Raw genomic sequence first — 23663 nt, 5'->3', positions numbered from 1 at the left:
TATAATTTACATCAGACAAGTACTCTGTAGAAATAAGCTTGGAACATTGGAAGTTATTTTAGGATATTAAAAAGAGATAGAAGCAAATTTTTTCCTTCTAGTGCATAAAAATAAAAACATAAAGTTCGCAGATAGGGGGATAAGACTCCAGTTATAGATACCCCATTGCCGTCGAGTCAATTCAGATTCACAGTGACCCTATAGGACAGAGGACAACTTCCTCCATAGGGTTTCCAAGGAGCTGCTGGTGGATTCGAACTGCCAATCTTTTGGTTAGCAGCCATAGCTCTTAACCACTGCACCACCAGGGTTCCACCAGTTATAGATAGTAGTCCAACTTATTTTTTTCTAAAATAGGGGAATGATAATAACAATATTTCACATAGTTATTTTGAGGTCAGGATTTTGCTCATTTTAATATCCAATCATTGATCTTACACATAAGGCATTCAACAAATGTATATTAAATAAAAGGATAAATGACTATTCTATAAGATATAGACATGCTTCTTATTTTTCCTATATTACTATTTATGTGTGATGTTATTAAATAGGAATACACAGGACAGAGAGGAAATTCTAAATAAGGGTGTTCACTGTAGCCAGGGAAGTGAATACCAAAGAAAAGTTTCTTAGAAAATTTAGCTTCCTAAAGTAAAGAGACTCATGAGATCAGACCATTATAAATTTAATCTAATTGAATATTTGGAATCAGGTTACTGGAGCATCTCATTGACTTCATTTTTATTGAATTGATTCAGCACATGCTTATGAGTAATACAAAAAAGAATTTGCTCAAAATTTCAAATCTATCTCTTTTAGCCAGAAGAGCATATCATCTAGGCATGTGGATCTGGTTATATCTGCCTGGCCTACTGGAAGATACTTACTGGTGTATTTTAGTTTCAGACATTTTCAGTTCGATCTACTAATGACCTGCCAAAAATCCATTGATGAGGTCACATTTTCATGTATCTAAATATTATATTTTATGATAAATGTATTAGTTATCTATTGCTACATAAAAAGTTACAAAAAACTTAGCAGCTTAAATAAATGTACATCTATTCTCTTATATTCCTATGACTCTGGAATTTAGGCATGGCTCAGCTGGGCCCTTTGCTTATAATCAAAGTATCAGCTGTGCTATGCTGTTATCTGGAGGCTTAACTGCGGAGAATTCACTTCCAAACTCACTCAGGATGTTGGCAGAATTCATTTTCTTGTGGCTGAAGGAGTAAGTTCTTCTGTTTCTTTCTGGCTGTCAGCTGGAGGCCACCCATATCTCCTAGAAGCCACTCACACAGTTCCTAGAGGCCACCTGCAGTTTCTTGGCATGTGGACTTTCCCAACATGGCTGCTTACCTCATCAAGACAGCAAAGAGTGCTTCCAGAGTTGAGTAGGCTAGCAAGATGGTGTCTTATATAATGTAACATTAGCATAGGAGTGACATCCCGTCACCTTTGGCATATTCTACTGTTCAGAAGCAAGTCACAGGTGTGGGAATTATACAACGGTGTGAACATAGGCAGCAGAGATCATGGGAAGTCACCCTAAAGTCTATCAGACACAGTGAGGCTTATGACTTATAAATTCTTCTGGTGATTCAGAAAAGAGCCCTGGTGGCACAACAGTTAAGTGCTCTGTTGCTAACCAAAAGGTTGGTGGTTTGAACCCACCCACTGGCTCTGGGAGAAAGACTGGAAATCTGCTTCCTTGAAGATTAAAGCCTAAAAAACTCTATGGGGCAGTTCCACTGTCACGTGGGGTTGCTATGAGTTGAAAATTGACAACTGGTGATTCAGAAGGGATTTTATGAGGTCTAAGGAGCATCACTGGAGCCCTGGTGCTGCAGTGGTTAAGGGCTCAGCTGCTAACCAAAAGGTCAGCACTTCAAATCCACCAGCCACTCCTTAGAAACCCTCTGGGGCATTTCTCTTCTGTCCTATAGGGTCGCTATGAGTCTGAATCGACTCGACGGCAATGGGTTTAGTTTGGTTTTGGTAAAGAGCATCAAGGAACCCTGGTGGCACAGTGGTTAAGTGCTTGACTGCTAACTGAATGGTCAGTGGTTCCAACCCACCAGCTGCTCTGCAGTAGAAAGATGTGGTAGTCTGCTTCCATAAAGATTACAGCCTGGGGAACCCTTTTGGGGTAGTTCTACTCTGTCTTATAGGGTCTCTATGAGTCAGAATCAATTGGATGGCAGTGGCTTTGGTTTTTGGTTTGATTTAAGGCAGGACTTCGAACTGGTCCTTCCCGGTTTAGTCATGGCTGAGGAAGCGAGACCAGTACAGACCTGAGTTTTTAAAATTTGGGTGAACCAGAACAATAACTGGAATGGGAAAAATTACGAGTTGAAGCCCTGGTAGAAACTTAATCTCCCTCTTAGAAAATAAGGGCAGTGTGCACGTTGCATAGCAACGAAATTTCTTATCTGGCAGAGTGGGAAACAGAAGTGTCCTGCTCAAAGATGGCGGCTGACCACACTGCTTTGAATGTGTGCTGCTCTCCACAGTTCTACCAATAATCAAATCTCACGCATCACACTCATGGGTCTCTTCTGAGTCTCCCATTTTGGGGCTTCAACCTGTTATTTTTCCTGTTTCGGTTTTCGTTTTGGATCACCCAAATCATAAAAATTTGTGTCTGTTCCAGTTTCACTTCCTCAGCCATGACTGAATCATTTTGAACCAGTTCGAAGCCCTGGTTTAAGAAGCATCATTAGGAACAAATCATTAGGAACAAAACAAGGCTGAAGAGACGTTAACGCTGTCAAATATCATAATGTTAGCAGACTGAGAAACCTTTCTATACAGACTCAACTTAAACTCAGCTTGTAGCATATTCTGCACTGATCACTGTCAGTGACCAGCTGGAAATTAAAACAAACAAAACACCCATCTGAGAACTTACTGAAAGCTTGTTAATAAAGACACACTAAAGGATCAAATTTTAACTGCAAAATAAAATCAAATGTCTCTTTATTATAAACGAGTTTAGGGTATTTAACTTTGTAGGGAGTTCGAAAATATCAGGAACAGAATTTCAATGCATCACTTGCTATTATGAATGCCACACTACCCTTTGGGGAGCTCTCAAAGGAAAGGAACAAACGAACAAACAAAAGAAAGTTTTCATAATAAAGAACATGTGTTCAGAAAACTGATTTAAAACACTGGTAACAGATTCAAATGAAATATTTCTGAAGAATGCTGTACTTCTGTTTGTGGTTATTTAGATCAATATTTCCCATAAAAACAAAATTTATGCAAAACAAAACTTTAAAAAGCATCAAAGAGTTCACAAGATAGGTAAGAACCAATAGGCCAAAATTTTTAAAAAGTAGAAATCCAGAGGTAAACTGTATACCTGGGCACTTAGGTAGCTTTTACCCCGAAAGACATTTGCAGATCATGCAAATGTGGGCTTTCAAATTAGCACTTTTCCATAAGCTGCGTGCCAGGAATACAATGGCAAATGAGTCAGACAGCCCAGTCTGCACAAGATATTTTTAGGATACCTCAGTAGGAAGTATACTTGAAATATTAAGATACTCCCTTCCTCTGACTTTGGATTCTTAACAGATAAAAGACAGGCAAATCTCTAAAGAGAAGGGGAAGCTCAACACAGTGAGGTCAAATTAGACAAGGATAAGTTGATTTGCAGTTTGGCAAATGCAAAAAAAAAAAAACAGAAAGTCAAGTCCAAATATAGAATGGAGACAAAAAAATCTCTGAATCATAGGAATAATCCAGTACCTAAGTCAATGGCTACTGTTTCACCTGGATATTTAAGTTGAAATGGCAAATATCCAGTTCAGGGTATCAAGGTTTCCGGCACTGAAGAACTTGGTATTATCATCAGTGTCCATGACCATACACATGGGAGTTAGAAAAATTCACGTATGTCCCCAAAGAAATCTACTACTCTAATCTATTAGATATTATCGTTAATAAGATACTCTGAGAAGACAGAGAATAAATCTCTCATAACCTTCACACCAAGATGGATTTAATCTGGGTGAGAAATGAATTGACTGCTGCAAAAAAGATGAGCCCTGGGTTTGTTCCCTACCTTTGGGGGAAAAAAAAAAATTCATGTCTCAGTAGTCCTATGTTCCCTTTTCCATCCCCATAAGAGTTCTAGCAATAAGATAAGAGATCCAGGAAGAGGAAGAAGGATTATCAAACAACTGTTTTGCTAATGGCATAAAGCAGATGACTTTATCATCACTTTGGCTACAGATACCCTATTCGAGTAAAAATAAGTCAGGTCATGTTGGAAACTTTGGATAAAGAAAAAAAATCACAGAATATTTTGCTGTTGTTGTTTTTATTGTTAGTCGATGCTGACTCATGGCAACATTATGTACAACAGAACAAAATGTAGCGGGGTCCTGCACCATCTTCATGATCCTTGGTTGGTATGCTCAAGTCCATTGTTGTTGCCGCTGTGTATTTTGAGTGCCTCCCAGCCTATGTTGGGCAATATTCTGTTGTGAGCCATAGGGTTTCCACTGACTAATTTTCAGAAGTAGATCATCAGGCCTTTGTTCCCAATCTGTCTTAGTCATAGAATATTGAAGGAGAATACTGAAGGAGCCCAGGTGGCACAAGCAGTTTGCAATATACTGCTAATCTAAGGGTTTGTGGTTTAAACCCACCTAGCAGCTCTGCAGAAGAAAGTCCTGGAGATCTGCTTCTGTCAGGATTATAGCCAAAAAAACCCTATGGAGTAGTTCAACTCTGTAACTCATGGGGTAACTGTGAATCGGAGCTGATTCAGCGGCAGCTAACAACAACAACATTTTACCACAGACTTAATTCTTTCCAGTGTCAGTTACTCTTTCTGTTAAAAAGTTAGATAATCATGAAGAATGAAGAGAGAGAAAAGATGAACTCACTGAAGCCCCACAGATGTCATTTAAAATTATGGCCCTGGCTACTTGTTTCTGTATAGACTTATTTAATATTTGTAGATTAGTTTCTGAAAGTGTAGAAGGACAGGTCTAGACAAAACCAGTGGTTCCTAACTCTCCTTTAGTCAAGGACAATACCTGGAGAAAAACACAATTTTATATTCATATAATTATGCATACAATTTCAGGGAGCTCAAAGATCCCCAGAAGTTTCTGTGTGAGCCCCTTATAGGTCCATGAACACCAGGTAAAGAATCTCTGATTTAATCTCTTAGAAACCTTCCAGTTCTAGGGAGTATTTGCCTTTGTAAACTTCCCTTTGGTAAACTTCACAGAAAGATGAAGTTGAATCCCTTACAGCACATTCTCCAAGCATACTGGAAGCCCCATGGCTAAAGTAACAGTGTGACCATCTGGAATTATATAAAAAATGGGCATTAGTGAAGGTACCCAGCATTTCTTCCTCCTCTATTAATCTTTCATTTTTGGATACTGTGGAATACAACACACAACAACTCCTCATGTTTGAAATTAAGGCAAGAGTCTTAGTTATCTAGTGCTGCTATAACAGAAATACCACAAGTGGATGGCTTTAACAAATAGAAGTTTATTCTCTCACAGTCTAAACTAAAGCTGTTGCTGTCGAGTCGTTTCCGACTCATAGCGACCCTACAGGACAGAGAAGAACTGCCTCTATATGGTTTCCAAGGAGCGGATGGTGGATTCAAACTGCTGATGTTTTGGTTAACAGCCAAGCTCTTAACCACTGTGCCACCAGGACTCCTCTCACAGTCTAGTAGGCTCGAAGTCCAAATTCAGGGTGCCAGCACCAGGGGAAGGCCTTCTCTCTCCGTGGGCTCTGGAGGAAGGTCCTTGTCATCAATCTTCCCTTGGTTAGGAGCTTCTCTGTGCAGGAACCCAAGGTCCAAAGGATGTGCTCGGCTCCCGGTGCTGCTTTTTTGGTGGTTTCAGTTCCCCCTGTCTCTCTGCTGGCTTCTCTCTTTTATATCTCAAAAAAGACTGACTTAAAACACAACCTAATCTTGTAGATTGTGTTTGCCTCATTGATATAACTGCCTCTAATCCTGCCTCATTAACATCACAGAGGCAGGATTTACAACACATAAGAAAATCACATCAGATGGAAAAAGATGGATAATCAAACAATCCTGGGAATCATGGCCTAGCCAAGTTGGCACACAATTTTTGGGGGACACAATTTAATCCATAACAGCAAGTGAAGGGTATTCATATTTCTTTCATTCTTTAAGACAACGTGACTTGTAATTGGAGTAGCTGAGATGGAGTTTCATGTCCGCTATTTCCTCTCTTACTACTGTTCACTAATCACTTAACTAAGGTCTCAACATCTTTACTTATATAATGGTAATAATAAGGCTTACATATTTCCCTACAAAATGTAAAGATGGTGGCTGATATATGTAAAATAACTAGGGAGAGGGCAAGGCCTCTTAGGTGCTAGATAAATGACAGCTGTCATCTGTAAAGTGATTAGACAAGATACAATATGGCATTGTTTCTCAAACTTTAATCATACTTTTTTTCTGCCATAGCTACATACCACCTGTTTAATATTTTTTCTTTAGATTGTGCTCTTTCTAAAAATAAAAACAGCCTTTTCCAAAGTAATCTTAACCTCAAAATAACAGTTGTAATGTCCTGGTTATACTGGTCTTACATACATTAAAATTAAGACTATATCTACTATTTTTTAAAAAGTTTTTACAGCACCACTTAAAACATTATTTTGAATAGCAGCACTTTTCACAATAGCCTAAAAGTACAAAGAGCCCAAATGTCCATCAAAGGAAGAATTAATGAATAGTTAAACAAATGTGGTATGCACATACAGTATACAATGGAGTATTATTCAATCATTAAAAAAATGAAGTACTGCTACATGCTACAACGTGAATGAACCTTCAAAATATTATACTAAGTGAAAGAAGCCAGACACAAAAGGTCATATATTGCATGAATTCATTTATATGAAATGTTAGGCAAATTCATAGAGACAAAATAAAGACTGGTTGTTGCCAGGGGCTGGGACGAAGGGGAGTGTTGTGTAACTGCATAATAAGTATGAGGTTCCCTTTTGAGGTCGTGAAAATATTTTGGAACTAGAGAGAGCTGGTGGTTGCACAATATTGTGAACGTGCTAAATGCCACCAGGTGATTCATTTTAAAATGATCAATTTTATGTCATTTAAATTTCACCTCAATTAAAAAATACATATAAAATCCAATAACCTACTCCACAATAAAGTGAAATCAGATATAATGCAATTGACTGTTGGAGCTTGGACCCTGGGACATCTACCCATGCTTTTCTTGGTCATTTACATAACCTTGCATGTAGGAAACCCTCATTTTATGTAATTAGATCTTTTTCACTTTATTTAAATAAAAAAAAATGAAAACCACACTTTGGTAAACATGTAGCTATAGCAAGCCACTAACTTGAATTAAGCCTAATCTTGATTTATTTACTGTTTTCCCTGGCTAAAACCAAGACTTGAGAGAAGATGGTTAGAGTTTGGGCAGTGGAAAGGGATGAAGGAAATACCTTGAGGAGGCAGTGGAAGTGCCTTGGGCACCTGAGGTTCAGCCTCGAGTCAGAGTGCCTGAGGGCTGTGAGCAAGGAGAGGGAGGAAAGAAGGCCAGGACAGAATATGCAGGAATTTTAAAGACATATACTGACCGCAGATAGGCTCAGAGCTGGACTCGCTCATGCCATTCCCAGCATATAAAAGATGAAACTCTATTTAATGGCTGCAGAATTTTAAAGCTGGAAAAATGTAATAGATAATTCATTATTTTACAAACTAGAAATAAAAACATAGGCAGGAGCATTCAGGGCATTAGATTAGAGGGCAGAAACATTGGATCTTTGCTGCTGATTGACTAATGCAAATCTTTTCTAATGCACCCCTGTTTAGAAGCCAAACACAGGCTGTGACTCTGTGAAGAATCTGGAAGATCATTAAGTCATTGATCATCTTTTAGCCAATATTGCCCCAGGAACTGCCCACACCAATCCTTTCCAGAATCTTTAGTATGGGCAGTGACAAAACATGTCAATGAACAAGGGATGGAAAAAAAAAATTCAGGAAAGCCAGATTGTTAACACTCAGGTGCATTTAAACTTTATTAACCTGAAAAGCAAGCACATGCAAATGTACACACACACACACACACACACACACACACACACACAAATGCACACACATGTATGATGAGTTTGGCAAGTACTCTGAGCTACGCGCTAAAGATACACTAATCCAGTATCCTTTGACAAATCTGTTTTGATTGCCTACTCTCTCCTAGACACTTATTCAAGGCAATGGGGATAGAGACAGCAATCAGATGAATAAAATGGGTACTAAAGTGAAATCCTTTACAAACCAGTTTGAACAAGAAAATATTTATTAAGCACCTACTACATGCTAAGAATTGTGTCTTTTTCTTTACCTTACCTCTTTCTTTCCACCATATGGGATCCAGTGAAACTTAGTGTTCAAAGTTTATGCTTTGGAGTTATACCTGGATTTCAATTCTAGCTCTGCCTTTTAAACAGCTATGTAGATCTGGGCTTTACTAATCTCTGTGTTCATTGGTTTCTTCATTCATGAAGTAGGACCGGTATTCCCTAAAACGTAAAATTTTTGTTGTTGTGAGGTGCCATTGAGTCCATTTCGACTCACAGCAACTCTACAGGACAGAGCAGAAGTGCCCCATAGGGCTTCCTAGGTTGTAATCTTTACATAAGGAGCCCTGGAGGCACAGTGGTTACTGGCCGCTAAACCACTCCACAGGAGAACGATGTGGCAGTCTGCTTCTGTAAGTTCCTAAATCTGTCTTTCAGTAGAGTCTGTACATAAATCAGAACAGTTAGGTATGGTTTGTATCTAATGTCAGTTAGTTAAATGTTTGTCTTAATATACAGTATATAGTGTACCTTTCTATGCATAAAAAAATTAAAGAAACACTTCCACATACACGAAAATATCATAATACAGTAATAATAATAATTAACCATTATTATGGTCAAGAAATCAAATTATGTATTGCGTTGGGCAAATCTGCTGCAAAAGATGTCTTTAAAGTGTTGAAAAGCAAAGACGTCACTTTGAGGACTAAGATGCACCTGACCCAAACCACGGTATTTTCAATCGCCTCATATGCATGTGAAAGCTGGACAATGAATAAGGAAAACCAAAGAATAACTGATGTCTTTGAATTATGGTGTTGACGAAGAATACTGAATATACCATGGACTGCCAAAAGAACGAACAAATCTGTCTTGGAAGAAGTACGGCTGGAAGGCTTCTTAGAAGTGAGGATGGCAAGACTTCGTCTCACGTACTTTGAGCACGTTATCAAGAGGGACCAGTCCCTGGAGAAGTACATCAAGCTTTGTAAGGCAGAGGTCAGTGAAAAAGAGGAAGACCCTTGATAAGATGTGTTGATACAGTGGCTGCAACAATGGGCTCAAATATAACAACGATTATGAGGGTGGCACAGGACCGGGCAGTGTTTCCTTCTATTGTACATAGGGTCACTATTTTGTCAGAACGGACTAGACAGCATCACCTAACAACAACAACAATAATACTATTTTGATGCGTGTCGCAAAGTTGTGCCATTTGTTATTATGAACCATTGTATGCACCTCAAATGTTTTATATAATAGGTTTTACAGGAGTTAGTTTGTAACTACAGGTCATATGTAAGTCGAACATTTGTAACCCGGGGACTGCCTGTACTTACAAATAAATATTTAGTGTTCTTCTGTACTGTTGTTGTTAGGTGCCGTCGAGTCACTTCTGACTCACAGAGACCCTACGTACAACAGAATGAAACACTGCCCGCTCCTGCACCATCCTCACAATCGTTGTTATGCTTGAGCCCATTGTTGCAGCCACTGTGTCAATCCATCTCGTTGAGGGTCTTCCTCTTTTTCGCTGACCCTCTTGTTTACCAAGCATGATGTCCTTCTCCAGGGACTCATCCCTCCTGATAACATGTCCAAAGTACGTGAGACGCAGTCTCCCATCCTTGCTTCTAAGGAGCATTCTGGCTATACTTCTTCCAAGACAGATTTGTTCGTTCTTTTGGCAGTCTATGGTATATTCAACATTCTTCACCTACACCATAATTCAAAGGCATCAATTCTTCTTCAGTCTTCCTTATCCACTGTCCAGCTTTCGAATGCATATGAGGCAACTGAAAACACCATGGCTTTGGTCAAGTGTATTTTAGTCTTCAAGGTGACATCTTTGCTTTTTGACATTTTAAAGAGGTCTTTTGCAGCAGATTTGCCCAATGCAATGTGTCATTGTTCCACTGCTATTCGTAAGGTTTTCAGCGGCTAATTCTTTTCAGAAGTATAGACCACCGGTCCTTCTTCTTAGTCTGTCTTAGTCTGTAAGCTCAGCTGAAACCTGTCTGCAATGGGTGACCCTGCTGGTATTTGAAAACGGGTGGCACAGCTTCCAGCATCACAGCAACAAGCAAGCCCCCAAAGTAAGACAAACTGACAGACGTCTTCTGTACTAGTTACTATTTTTGGAATGAGTAAAAAATAGTGAACTAGACAGAAATAGTTCTTATAATCCAGCTATGGAGATAAATAGCTGATTTATCTAAGTGATTTGTATAGAATAATGCAGATTATTGCTGCAGTTGTTAAACGATGATCCTTTGTGTGGAGGATGAGATGGGGAATATATGTGCACAGAATAAGAGTAATTTAATAAAGCAAGTGGTAGGTATTAAATGACAAATGACTGTCTGACATATGACAGGCACTTTAAACTATATGATGAACGAGATAATTGCTGCCCTAGATATTAAATGTAGAGTTAACATGGCAATTTGGGCTCACCAAATAAGGTGGCCTTATTGAACTGATAGGCTCTACTAATCAGACAATGTGTAAGAAGAATGATCCTACAAGTTAGGCACATGCCAAAAAAAAAAAAAAGAAAACAAACAAAAAAAAGCTCTCTAAGAAATCAGATTGTCATTTCTGTGGTAAAACACCTAAGTGCTCTCCTCATGTTGCTATTAGAAACAATATCTGACGTATCCACCTCGACTGCAACAACTTGTCCCCAAACCACCGATACCTTTCAGCTGGACTGCTGTAATGCCATCCCCACTTCTGTCCTTGTTCCCCCCACTGTCTTGTGCACAGTCAGTGAGGTCTTAGGAAAACAGAAATCTGATGTTACCCTTTACTTAAAACCGTTGAGGGATTCCCTTTAAACCTAGAATGGAACCCACACTCCCTATGGTGGTTTACAAGGCCCCCTGCAATACCATGCCTGCTGACTTCTGTCCATGTCATCTTGAGCCATTTTATTCTTTACTCCCTACACTCCTGCCACCCAGGCTACAGACAACGTTCTCAACATACCCAGCTGGTTCCCACTTCAGGGCCTTCACAGAGGCTACTCTTCTGCCTAGAATGCCTCCTTCTCTCACTCTTGCTTTGGTTGGCTTCTCATCCCTCAGTTCTTGCTTTTAAGACCTTCTGAGGGGCTGTTTCCCTGGGCACTCCAAGTAGCTACTCTTCCACTATTCCATACCAAATTTATTTCCTTCAGGCATTTATGGCAATTTGTAGAGAGATACTTATGTGTTAGTTTATTTATTTTATGACTTCTCCACTAGACTACAAACTTCATAAGGGTAGAGATTTTCCCTGTTTTGATCATCAGCACATACCCAGACCTAACAATAGAGTCTGACATGTGGTGGGCTCTCAGAATGCCGAAGACACTGGAGATATTAAGGGGAAATTTAAGACAGGAGAGCTAAGATGTAATCACTGCACCAGCAGCATCAAGCAAAAACCAAAGCCAAATCCATTGCTGTGGAGTCGATTCTGACTCAGTGATACTATAAGAGAGATTAGAACTGCCCATAGGGTTCCCAAGGCTTTACAGAAGCTGACTGATACATCTGTCTCCTGCGGAGCAGCTGGTGGGTTTGAACTGCTGACCTTTTAGTTAGAAACGGGGCACTTTAACCACTGCACCACCAGGCCACATCATCAGTACCACTTTGGAATTTGCTAGAAATGCAAATTCTCAAGCCTCAACTGGAATTTCTGTGTCAGAAGCTCTGAGGTGGAGCCTAATCACCTGTTTTAACAAGCCTTCCAGGTGATTCTGATGTTCACTAGTTTGACAACCACTGTTGTAAGACAACTGTTTAGAAAAGGAAACGTGTTTAAAAGTTGCTGTAGCCAGTTGCTTAGAATGTGAGATTTGAACCTTAAAATACCACTGAATACAATCTTCTATTTTATTGAAGAAAAAAAGTACAAGAAAGAATTCTTTTTTTATGTTTTAATCAAACAATTAGTGATCATTCTGCTTATAAGTATGCTTTTAAGATAGTAAAATACATATTCTTATGACTATCAAGTATAATTAAGCACCACATACTCTGCCCTGGAAAGAGTCCCCAAATATAAAGTTATTTTCATACTGATGGCTGAGTATGAATTCCCTTAAAATCAGGTATAACTATGGAAAAATTGCATTCATTACTTCTCTCAAGACAGTTCAAAGACTGAGTTGGCTCCAGGTGACTATCAGCCATTTTGCCTTTGGGGTAGATTTTTCCCAGAGTGATTTCAGTTATTTTATTTTAAAGGAAATCAATAGTTTTCCACATATGGAGTGTCCTAATAAATAGAGCTGGTTACTTGGGCAACAAAGTATCACAGAGTTACAAAAAAGATGGACAATTAATCACTGGAGATGAGACTTTAAACTGGATCCAAACACCTGAGTTACCTGACCTGCACAATTGGATATAAACTGTGACCATGAATGCCATGGAATAAGATCCAAGGAAATAACAAAAATTAGGAAACAAGGGTAAATTATCATTAAAATGTTAAAAAAGGAACTAAAGGGGAGAGACAAATGCAGTATTGAATACCATAATGTAACAGCCATTTTACTAAGTGCTGTTACTTAGACTATCTTATATTATTCTCTCTCTACCCATTTTATTGACCAAAAATAATACGTTCACCGAAAGCCAACCCTTTCTCAGTAGAACAATCGATGTTGGACCATAGGCTGTGGTTTTCTATTGTGCTTCCAATATACATTTTAATAGGTGAGCTTTATACATCCCCTTAGTCGAAGTGTCAGAGAATATATTCCTGCTCATTGTTTTGTATATATTAAATAACACGCAAGGAATATTTTTAAGTGTTTATTTTCTGAAAAGCAAAAAAAGCATTTATGTCCATTTCAGAGATTACTAATTTTAAGTGGTCTAATCTCAAATGTAGATTTATAAATGGAATCTCCAAATGGAAGCATTTGCCATTTTTAAACAAAGAAATGAAAGTACAGCTTTTAGAATGAGACAAAATTATTTTTTATGTCATCTTTAAAACCACAGGAAAATAACTAGAGCAGGTTGAAAAATATTTCCCCTAGCTTAAACCACAATGTATTTCATAGACATTCACTTATTATAACAGTTAATGCTATGAGACTGCTTCTCTAAATTCAGAATTTTTTCCCTCAGTTTTCCTACTTTACTGAATGATCTATTTTATTTAGTAAAAATGATGTATAAAAACAATTTTTAAGAACATTTGAAAAGACTTATTCTACAGTTATATTTTATATTTTTAAATTAAGAACTATTTATACAGTAAGTTTTTTGAATGGCTATTTCTATAAAGTCAATAATCAAAGACCTTTAGCAATAGTCAAAACCTAAGAGGTATTTCACATGCAAGGTAAGCACTCCAATACTTAAAACCGACACACTTAGATCACACTATTTCTTATTTTACGAAAATGTAACAGACATACTCATCCCAAAGTCTGAAATCAGTATCAGTTATCCTTAGTTGACTTCTCTACATATTTTTAGATAAACATAAAAGTTATACAGAATTCCCTGACTGATATACTTTTAAACATACCACAGTCAGAATTCTGGGTTCAGCTGCATTTGGAATCCTTCATTGCTGACAACAGAGTCTCAAATGACAATCTTCTTTAAAGAACTCTTCAGCATGACAACAGAAAGTTCTTCCTTCCACCACCTGCTTTTTCCATTAGCTAGAGTGTTACATACTGAATGCTGCACAAAGCATTTGACTGGAGGGTTTTTAGACAACTCTTTAAATGCCTGAGTCTGAATAATGATTTTAAAAAAAGACAACTCATCTCTTTATAAGAACTCCGGTACTGCTTTTTGTTAATTTATTTTTTTAGGTGAGTGCTGATGTGGTGGGCGAAGGAGCTGCCTTCATGTGTCATTGGTTAACAATATCTATGATTGATTCACCTAAGTGACATTTAATCATATGTTAGTGACATTCTGATGATCTTAGTGTCATTTTTCAATAATTCTTGCACATTCTTATGCTATTTGAATGAGCTGGACAGATTAACACAAAAATGGAAGGAAGATATGCTTCAGTTTAAACTTTTTTATTGGTGAAACAGGTAATGCTTTTTTCATAGATGAGTACTATTCATGTTTTTTTTTTTCAGCTTTTCAAGGAAATTGTCTCATTTTCTTGTTCTCTGGAGAAAGGGAACAATAGACACCTGTGTGATTTCTGAAAAATCCAGTATCTGTTAAACTGGGCATTGCATTATATTGGCTCTGGGCTGCATACAATGAAGGGACTATAATCTGAGTGCAACAGAATCAGTTGTTAACAAAAAAATTGTGTAGAATGTTTGTGCCCCCCTGTGGTTAATGTTCACATGGTTAGATACAAAAAAGGATTACATTTAATCTGTCAAGAAAGCCTTCACAGGACAGCTTGTAATTGGGATCGGTAAGACACTGAACCTAAGAAGCAGCCACTTAATGGATATAGCCTTGAATAAATCAGCATGCTTAAAAATTGATTTTCCAGCATGCTTATGCAATAAGAAAATTTAACTTCCCACAGCAGTTTGAAATCTTTAAACAACAAATGGTAGATTACTGTAGCATGAAGTGACTAATAAAATCATATAGGTTTCCATGGCTGGAACCCTCATCTGGAATCCTGGTCTATATCTTACAAGGAAGTCAACAACAACAACAACAAAATTAATAATAATAAATAAAATATTTACAAACATCAGAAACTATTCAATAAATACAACAGTGCTTTATTTACTTTTGTTGACAATTTTTTCTCCCTTGAGAAAAGTGCTATATGATCAAATAAATTAATATTCATACATTCCATTCATTGATGCATTCTGTGGGATTAAAAAGTCTGCATGTAACAACAAAAAGACAACTCAATCAAAAAATGGGCAAAGGCCTTGAACAGACAGATCACCAAAGAGGATATTCAAACGGCCAACAAGCACATGGAAAGATGCTCAACATCATTAGCCATTACCCATTGCCATCGAGTTGATTCTGACTCATAGGAACCCTAAAAGACAGAGTAGAACTGCCCCAAAGGATTTCCAAGGATGTAAATCTTTACAGAAGCAGACTGCCACATCTTTCTCCTGAGAACCAAACCCGTTGCAGCCAAGTCAATTCCCACTCATAGCGACCCTACAGGGCAGAGTAGAACTGCTCACAGGGCATTAGCCCTTAAACCCAAAACCAAACCCATTGCCATCGAGGCAATTCCAACTCAAAGTGACCCTATAGCCATTAGGGAGATGCAAATCAAAACCACGGATATCACCTCACCCTCATTAGAATGGCAATGATTTAAAAAAAAAAAGGGGGGGGAGGTGGGGACAGCAGATGTTGGCATGGGTGTAGAAAAACTAGAAATTGTTCATCTACTGCTGGTGGAAATATACAGTGGTACAGCCACTGGGGAAAACAGTTTGGTGGTTCCTCAAAAAGTTGAACACAGCATTACCATATGGCCTAGCAATCTCAATCTTAAGTATATACCCAGAAGAAGTGAAAGCAGGAACACAAATAGAAACCTGTACACCAGGGTTCTCTGCAGTAATTCTCACAATAGCCACGTGGTGGAAACAACTGACATCTATCAGCAGATGAATGGATAAACAAAATGTAATATGTACATACGGTGGAATATTACATAACTGTAAAGAGAAATGAAGTTCTGATTCATGCCACAATATAGATAACCTCGAAAACATTATGCTGAGTGAAATAAGTCAGGCACAAAAGGACAAAAACTGTAATGATCTCACTTATACAGAATATGCAAATATATAGAAACCAAAGACTATTGATGGTTACCACAGGCGGGAAGGAGAGGGAAAGGTGGAGTTTTTGTTTGGGGGGGCAATGAATTTATGTTAACGGTGGCGGGATATTTTGGAAAAGGATAGCAATAAGGGTGGCACAACTTCAACAATGTAATCAATGTCATTTAATAGTAAATGTGGAAATTATTATATTGGTGAATGTTTTGGTATGTACCTATTCATCACAATAATAATTTAAAGAAAGTCTGCATGCCAATGTGAATGGAGGAAGAGGACATAGGGAGGGGAGGGCTATCTGTAGCAGGGAAGGGAGAGGTAGTTAACAATTTATCAGGATCTGAGCACTGGCGCATCACTTTTCTTTTATTCTCAAGCATCAAATATCAAGGAAAGCACAATAGCCACTGTCCCCTGATGTTCCATGATCATTTCCCAGGAATGCTAATAGTTCCTTGACTCCCTAAATTTCTAGTCTAGTAGCTTCTACTGTCCTTTGCACATGCCTTTATTATGTTCATTGCTGAACAGTACTGAACAGTACTTAACAGTGTGGTTATCTGCATATAATCTCTGACCACTACTTACTAGCCACATGATAATAGGGAAGTTACTTAGCCACTCTGAGCCTGCATTTGTTTACCTATGAAATGGAGGTAAAAATAGACATTATTTTTGGAGTTGTTGTAAAGATAAACTCATACAATACATCAAAAAATCCATGCAGGCCAACATGGCACTATAGACAGAAGCACCATATCATCCCTCTACAGCAAAGACCCAAAACAACTAAGTAAAACAGATACAAACGTCAATCCTGGAACCCTAAACATAAAATTAAGGGATAAAGAACTCGATCAAGCACCAAACGGAATAAGAAACTGACAGAGAACAGAGAATGAAAAGAGCTACAGAGTGGAGGTCTCCTACCAGTTAATGCAGAATGGATTCACCATCTTGGACCTCAGCCACCAAAAGTGGCAGACAGGGAGTATGGGAAGGCAAATTCACGGAACACCCAACAGGAGACAGAGCACCCAATAACCAGGGATACATGTTTTCCCACCCACCACCATTCTTCCCTCTCATGGCCTCTGCTGCTTTCCAACGGGCCATGGTCAGTTAGCCAAAAGGATACCAGCTCACTGTCATCTGGGTCCACCTCAACCCCACCAGCCAGCTCCCTTAGCACCATTTTTTTGTTGTTGTTGTTATTTTTGTTGTTGTTTCTTCTCTCTCTCTCTCTTCCTTCCTTTCCTTTTTCCTGCCCACCTAGCCCTATGTGTCATCCCTGCTCCTTCTTGATGGGCTGTGCCACATTGCTCAGCTAAAGAGCCACAGGCACACGGCCTCCCCAGGTCTGCACCACCCCACCAACAGGTACCTCAGCACCATTTTTTTTCAGTTTCTTCTCTCTCTCTCCCTTCTTTCCTTTCCTTTCTCCCACCCAGCTAGCCCCATGTGCTGTCTCCACCCCTTTCTTTACGAAAAGCAAAACTAAAGATATAGCCTTGAATAGTATTTTGTTTGAGGAAAAATCAGAGAAAAGAATGAAGAAACCCTGAGGATGATGTGGGATACAATCAAAAGCAAAATTTGCGTGTGATCAGAGTTCCAGAATAGGGGGAGAAAACAGAAAACACAGAGAGATCATTGAAGATTTGCTGACAGAAAACTTCCCTAATATGAAAGATGAAAAGCTGACCATCCAAGAAGCTCAACGAACCCCATATAGGATAGACCCCAAAAGAAAATACCAAGACATATCATAATCACACTCACTAAAACCAAAGACAGAGAAAGAATCCTGAGAGCAGCTGGAGAAAAATGAAAAGTGATATACAAAGGAGAAACAATAAGTCTAAACTCTGATTACTTACCAGAAACCATGCAGGCAGAAAGGCAATGGGATGACATATACAAAATCATGAAAAAACACTGCCAACCAAGAATAATATATCCTGCAAAACTCTCACTCAAATATGATGGAGAAATTAGGACATTTCCAAATAAATAGAAATTAAGGGAATATGTAAAAACCAAACAAAACATACAAGAATTATTAAAGGGTGTTATTCGGTTATAGAACCAACAACATCAGACAACAACCTGAATTTAGGCAACAGGACAGCATCACCCAGATACTAACCTACATAACTGTCATGGATTGAATTGTATCCCCCACAAAATATGTGTCAATTTGGTAAGCCATAATTCCCAGTATTGTGTGGTTGTCTTCCATTTTGTGATTGATATAATTTTCCTATATGTGGTAAATCCTAATCTCTGCCTGTGGTTAACAAGGCAAGATTGGATTATGCTGAAGAGGATTAGGATGGGTGGTAAGACTCTTGCTCAGGTCACATCTCTGATCCAGTGTAAAGGGAGTTTCCCTGGGCTGTGACCTGTACCACCTTTTATCTTACAATACATAAAAAGAAAGGGGGGAAGAAAAAGGAAAGAGAAGAGAGCAGAGAGTGGGGGACCTCATGCTACCAAGAAAGCAGCACCAGGAGCAGAGCGCATCCTTTGGACCGTGGGTTCCTGAGCAGAGAAGCTCCTAGTCCAGGGGAAGATTGATGACAAGTACCTTCCTCCAGAACCAACAGAGAAAGCCTTCCCCTGGAGCTGATGCCCTGTATTTGGACTTCTAGCCTACTAGACAATGAGAGCATAAACTTCTGTTTGTTAAAGCCATCCACTTGTAGTATTTCTGTTATAGTAGCATGAGATAACTAAGACAGAATTTGGTACAGAGAGAGTGGGGTGCCATTCTAACAGATACCTAAAATGTGGAAGCAATTTTCAAAAGATGAATGGATAGAGGACCGGAAGTAGCAGAGGACCAGCAACAGCAGAGAAGTGACAGTGGCAGAGAACTGGCAGCAGCAGAACCAAGAGACCAGCGCTGGACAACACTGGAGCCGACCTACGGAGTGAGACAGCTGAGTGCCTTTGTGGAGGATGCTTCCTGGTGGAGTAGGGTGCCTCTGGGCACTCACCAATGGAGCAAGCTTGCCGAACCATGGAGCAAGAGAGCTGAGTAACTTCCAGCTGAAGTTTACTGGCAGAGTAGGGTGCCTCTAGGCACTTATTGGTGGAGCTACAAAGCTTTGGAATGCTTGCCTCAGCAGGGTAGATGTGGGCATGAGGCCAGAGGGCCTAGAGGCCAAGGAACCAGGAAGCAGAGCTGAAGAGACAAGGAATACAGGAAGCCGAGCTGCCTCAGTTTCAAAGGGTATGGCCACAACCTCTGGGGTTTCAAAGGGTGGAGCCATGGCCTCTGGTGTTTCTAAGGGTGGAGTTACCACTCAGATGGATTAGGAGAATGGTGTGCCTAAAGTGTAGGGAGTAGAGTTGCCCTCCCACTGGGTCTGAAAGGCAGAGCTGAAACCCAGGGCTGAGAGGCCTCCACTCAGAATCTGAGGAGTGTAGCCAATACCTAGAGTCTGGAGGGCAGGGCTATTGTGTGAATAGTCTCAGAGAACAGAGGATTATTTTTAAGCCTTGAGGGCTAATGTAATGTGTTCTGCTGACTTGCTTGGTGCCTGGTATCCCTTCTTTCCCTCCAGTTTCTCACATTTGTAATGGAAATGTCTAGCTTGTGCCTGTCCTGCCACCGTACATTTGGAATCAGATAACTTGTATTCTAGATTTCATAGATGAAGAGGAATTTTTTGGATTTTGGACTTGGAGTTGATTTAAGACTTCTGCTATGATATGATGGGCTGAATGGGTTTTACATGTGGCAAAGACATGAATTTTTGGAGGCCAAAGGGTGGAATGTCATGCATAAAATTGTGTCCCCCAAAAATATGTGTCAATTGGTTAGGCTATGATTCCCAGTATTGCATGGGTGTCCTCCATTTTGTCAGTGATATAATTTTCCTATATATGGTAAATCCTAATCTCTGCCTGTGGTTAATGAGGCAAGATTGGATGATGTTGAAAAGGATTAGGGTGGGATATAATACCCTTGCTCAGGTCATATCCCTGACCCAACAGTAAGGGGAGTTTCCTTGGATTGTGGCCTGTACTACCTTTTATCTTACAAGAGATAAAGGGAAAAGGAAGTGAGTAGAGAGTGGCGGACCTCCTACCACCAAGAAAGCAGTGCCAGGAGCAGAGCGTGTCCTTTGGACCTGGGGTTCCTGCATGGAGAAGCTCCTAGTCCAGGGAAAGATTAACGACAAGGACCTTCCTCCAGAGCCAACAGAGAAAGCCATCCCCTGGAGCTGATGCCCTGAATTTTGACTTCTAGCCTACTAGATTGTGAGAGAATAAACTTCTGTTTGTTAAAACCACCCACTTGTGGTATTTCTGTTATAGCAGCACTAGATAACTAAGACAGTAATGTATTATCAAGGATAAAACAAAACTAAAAGATTTACAACAGGGAACCAGAGAGGTCAATCTGTAAATAGCAACAACGTCAGAACAATAAAAGAGGGAATAAACAGTGTAGGTATAGAACTTTTAAATGAAGGGGAAGTCAAGGTGATAAAAAGTAATAGAGGACTGATTTAAACTTAGGAAGACAGGGGTAAATTTCAAGGTAACCACAAAGAAAGTTAACAAAACTACTCATCAAAATAAAGAAGGAAAACATTGTCTCAGTAAACACAAAATTTACAAAAACAAAAGAAACACACATAAAAAAAATCCACAAACAAAAGGAATTCAGCACAGGAGAGTAAGAGGAACAAAGAAAATGTCAGCACTACAAAAAAAAAACGCAACAAAATGACAGCAATGAACTCACACCTATCAATAATCACACGGAACGTAAATGGCTTAAATGCATCCATAAAGAGACAGAGAGCGACAGAATGGATTAAAAAAAAGGACCCATCAATATGCTGTCTACAAGAGACACACCTTAGAAACAAAGACATCAATATATTAAAAATCAAAGGATGGAAAAAAATACATCAAGCAAACAGCAACCAAAAAAGAGCAGAAGTGGCAATACTAATCTCAGATAAAATAGACTTTAAAACAAAATCCACCATAAGAGACAAGGAAAGACATTATATAATGATTACAGGGACAATCCACCATGAGGATATAACCATAATAAATATTTACCCACCCAATGACAGGGCTCCAAAATACATAAAACAAAATCTAACAGCATTGAAAAGAGAAATTGACAGTTCCACAATAATAGTAAGAGACTTTCAACACACCACTCTCAGTAAAGGACAGAACATCTAGAAAGAAACTCAGCAAAGATACAGACGATCTAAAGGCCACAATCAACCAACTTGACCTCACAGACATACATAGAACACTCCACCCAACAGCAGCAAAGTACATGGAACATTCTCCAGAATAGACCACATCTTAGGCCACAAAGCAACCCTCAACAGAATGTAAAACATTGGGATAATACAAAGTATCTTCTCTGATCATGTTATCAAAGTAAAAATTAATAACAAGAAGAGCAAGGAAAAAAATCAAATACATGGAAACTGAATAACACCGTGCTGAAAAATCACTGGGTAATAGAAGACATCAAAGATGGAATCAAAAAATTCCTAGAATCAAATAAGAGTGAAAATACATCATATCAAAACCTTTGGGACACAGCAAAGGTAGTGCTCAGAGGTCAATTTACAGCAATAGATGCACACATTAAAAATGAAGAAAAATCAAATAATTAAAACACTCGCTACACAACTGGAACAAATAGAAAGAGAAGAGCAAAAGAAGCCCACAGCCACCAGAAAAAACGAAATAATAAAGGTCAGAGCAGAAATAAATGAAATAGAGAATAGAAAAAACAATAGAAAGAATCAACCAAACCAAAAGTTGATTCTTTGAAAGGATCAACAGAATTGGCAAACCACTGGCGAAATTGACAAAAGAAAAACAGGAGAGGATGCAAATAACCCAAATAAGAAATGAAATGGGGGACATTACAACTGAACCAACTGAAATAAAAAGGATCATAACAGAGTGCTATGAAAAACTCTACTCTGACAAATTTGAAAACCTAGAGAAAATGGACAAATTTCTAGAAACATACTACCTACCTAAACTAACACAAGCAGAGGTCAAAACTCTGAACATATCCATGACAAGAGAAGATATTGAAAAGGTAATAAACCACCCCCCAACAACAAAAAAAAAAAACCTGGCCCAGATGGCATCACTGAAGAATTCAACCAAACATTCAGAAAAGTGTTTGCACCAGTACTACTCAAGCAATTTCAGAACTTAGAAAAGCAAAGGCTACTTCCAAATTCATTCCATGAAGCCAGTATAACCTTGATTCCAAAACTAGGCAAAGGCACCACAAAAAAAAGAAATACAGACCAATAATGATAAAAGAAAACATCATCAATTAAGTCTCTGGTTTTCCATGACCACATTCAGACACTTTGAAGAGTACACAAAAACTTTTTGTTTAAAAGATACTGGCAATTTTGGATCTAGAAGTTTATAACACTGAACTCTAGCACAATTATTTATTTGTTGGAGAACTATAGTTTTAGTGAGATATTCTCATACCTCAAATTATAAAAACTTGCCATATAGTCAGCTTTTACTAGGCGCTGGATATTTTCACATGGTCATCTAATCTTCAAAAAATTTTGTCAAGTAGAAAACACGGTTCAGATTTTACAGATGAGAAAATCAAGGTTTAGTAAGTTTAATTAATTTGCTCAAGTTGTCATAACCAGTAAGTTGTGGAACTGAAATTCAAATTCTGGTCCATCTGGTACTAAAATCCATGTTCTCATTAAACTATTCTGCTTTTCAAAAAATGTGAAAAAAGAATAAACTCCAAAAAATATATCACTGGTGAATTTTACATTTCAGACAGATTAAATGTTTAAAAAATTCTATTTGATAATGTAAATAAATATGATGTCTACACATAACTTTTCACTTTTGAAATCTTCAAGATGTATATTAACCTATGTGTTCTCTCATACATTCCAGAACAAAAACCAATTCTGTAGACTAATATTGAAAAGAATGGAAAGGTTTCAAAAGTTAGTGTTTATAAATAGTTTATCGATAGCTTAGTTTTCATTACCTTAGGCAATGATTTTGGCTTGGGTTCAGGTTTATCTTTGCAAACAGAGTCTCTAATGAGCCGAGATCGGTCATAATTAGCGTGTTCTGATTCATCTGTGTAATCCTTATCTTTTTCTAGGGCTAGAAAAAAGAAAGAAAAGGTTAAATCCATTTTTATCCTCCTTTTTCTCTGTTTAAATGTATCAATCTCTCTGTTTTTCATGTTTTCCCAAAATTTAGCTGAGCATAGACTTTACATGATTGTTCCATCCAATAAATAAGCATAAAAAAGTAATCACATGAAGCTTGTCTGTTAATACTGATAGTGACAGCCATCAAGCAGGTAGTGATTTTCATAAGAATGAAATGCATTTCTCCTAATATACTTAAACTTTTTGAAAGTAAATGTAATACTATGCAAACTATGTTGAACACATTACTACTTCTGAACTTGAAGATAATGATATTTGTAAGAACTGAATAGATTCTT

The 23663-nt window shown here is 38.4% G+C and overlaps 1 protein-coding gene across 3 annotated transcripts in view; it reads right to left on the bottom strand.

Annotated features, from left to right (window-relative positions):
• Nucleotides 1-23663, bottom strand: part of ANO3 (anoctamin 3) — a 508791-nt gene that overhangs the window by 175534 nt on the left and 309594 nt on the right. For 2 of the 3 annotated variants that reach the window (XM_023737820.1, XM_004369722.2), the window contains one exon: nt 23193-23314. In XM_023737820.1, the coding sequence (XP_023593588.1) occupies nt 23193-23314 (122 nt within the window). Of the gene's footprint in view, nt 1-13911; nt 14218-23192; nt 23315-23663 lie in introns of those variants that run through there. The other variant, XM_004369723.2, reaches the window with a different exon arrangement.

This window comes from Trichechus manatus, unplaced genomic scaffold (assembly GCF_000243295.1).
Source record: "Trichechus manatus latirostris isolate Lorelei unplaced genomic scaffold, TriManLat1.0 scaffold00006, whole genome shotgun sequence".
In the NCBI taxonomy this organism is placed as follows: Eukaryota; Metazoa; Chordata; class Mammalia; order Sirenia; family Trichechidae; genus Trichechus; species Trichechus manatus.
This window is presented reverse-complemented; position numbering and strand designations above follow the sequence as displayed.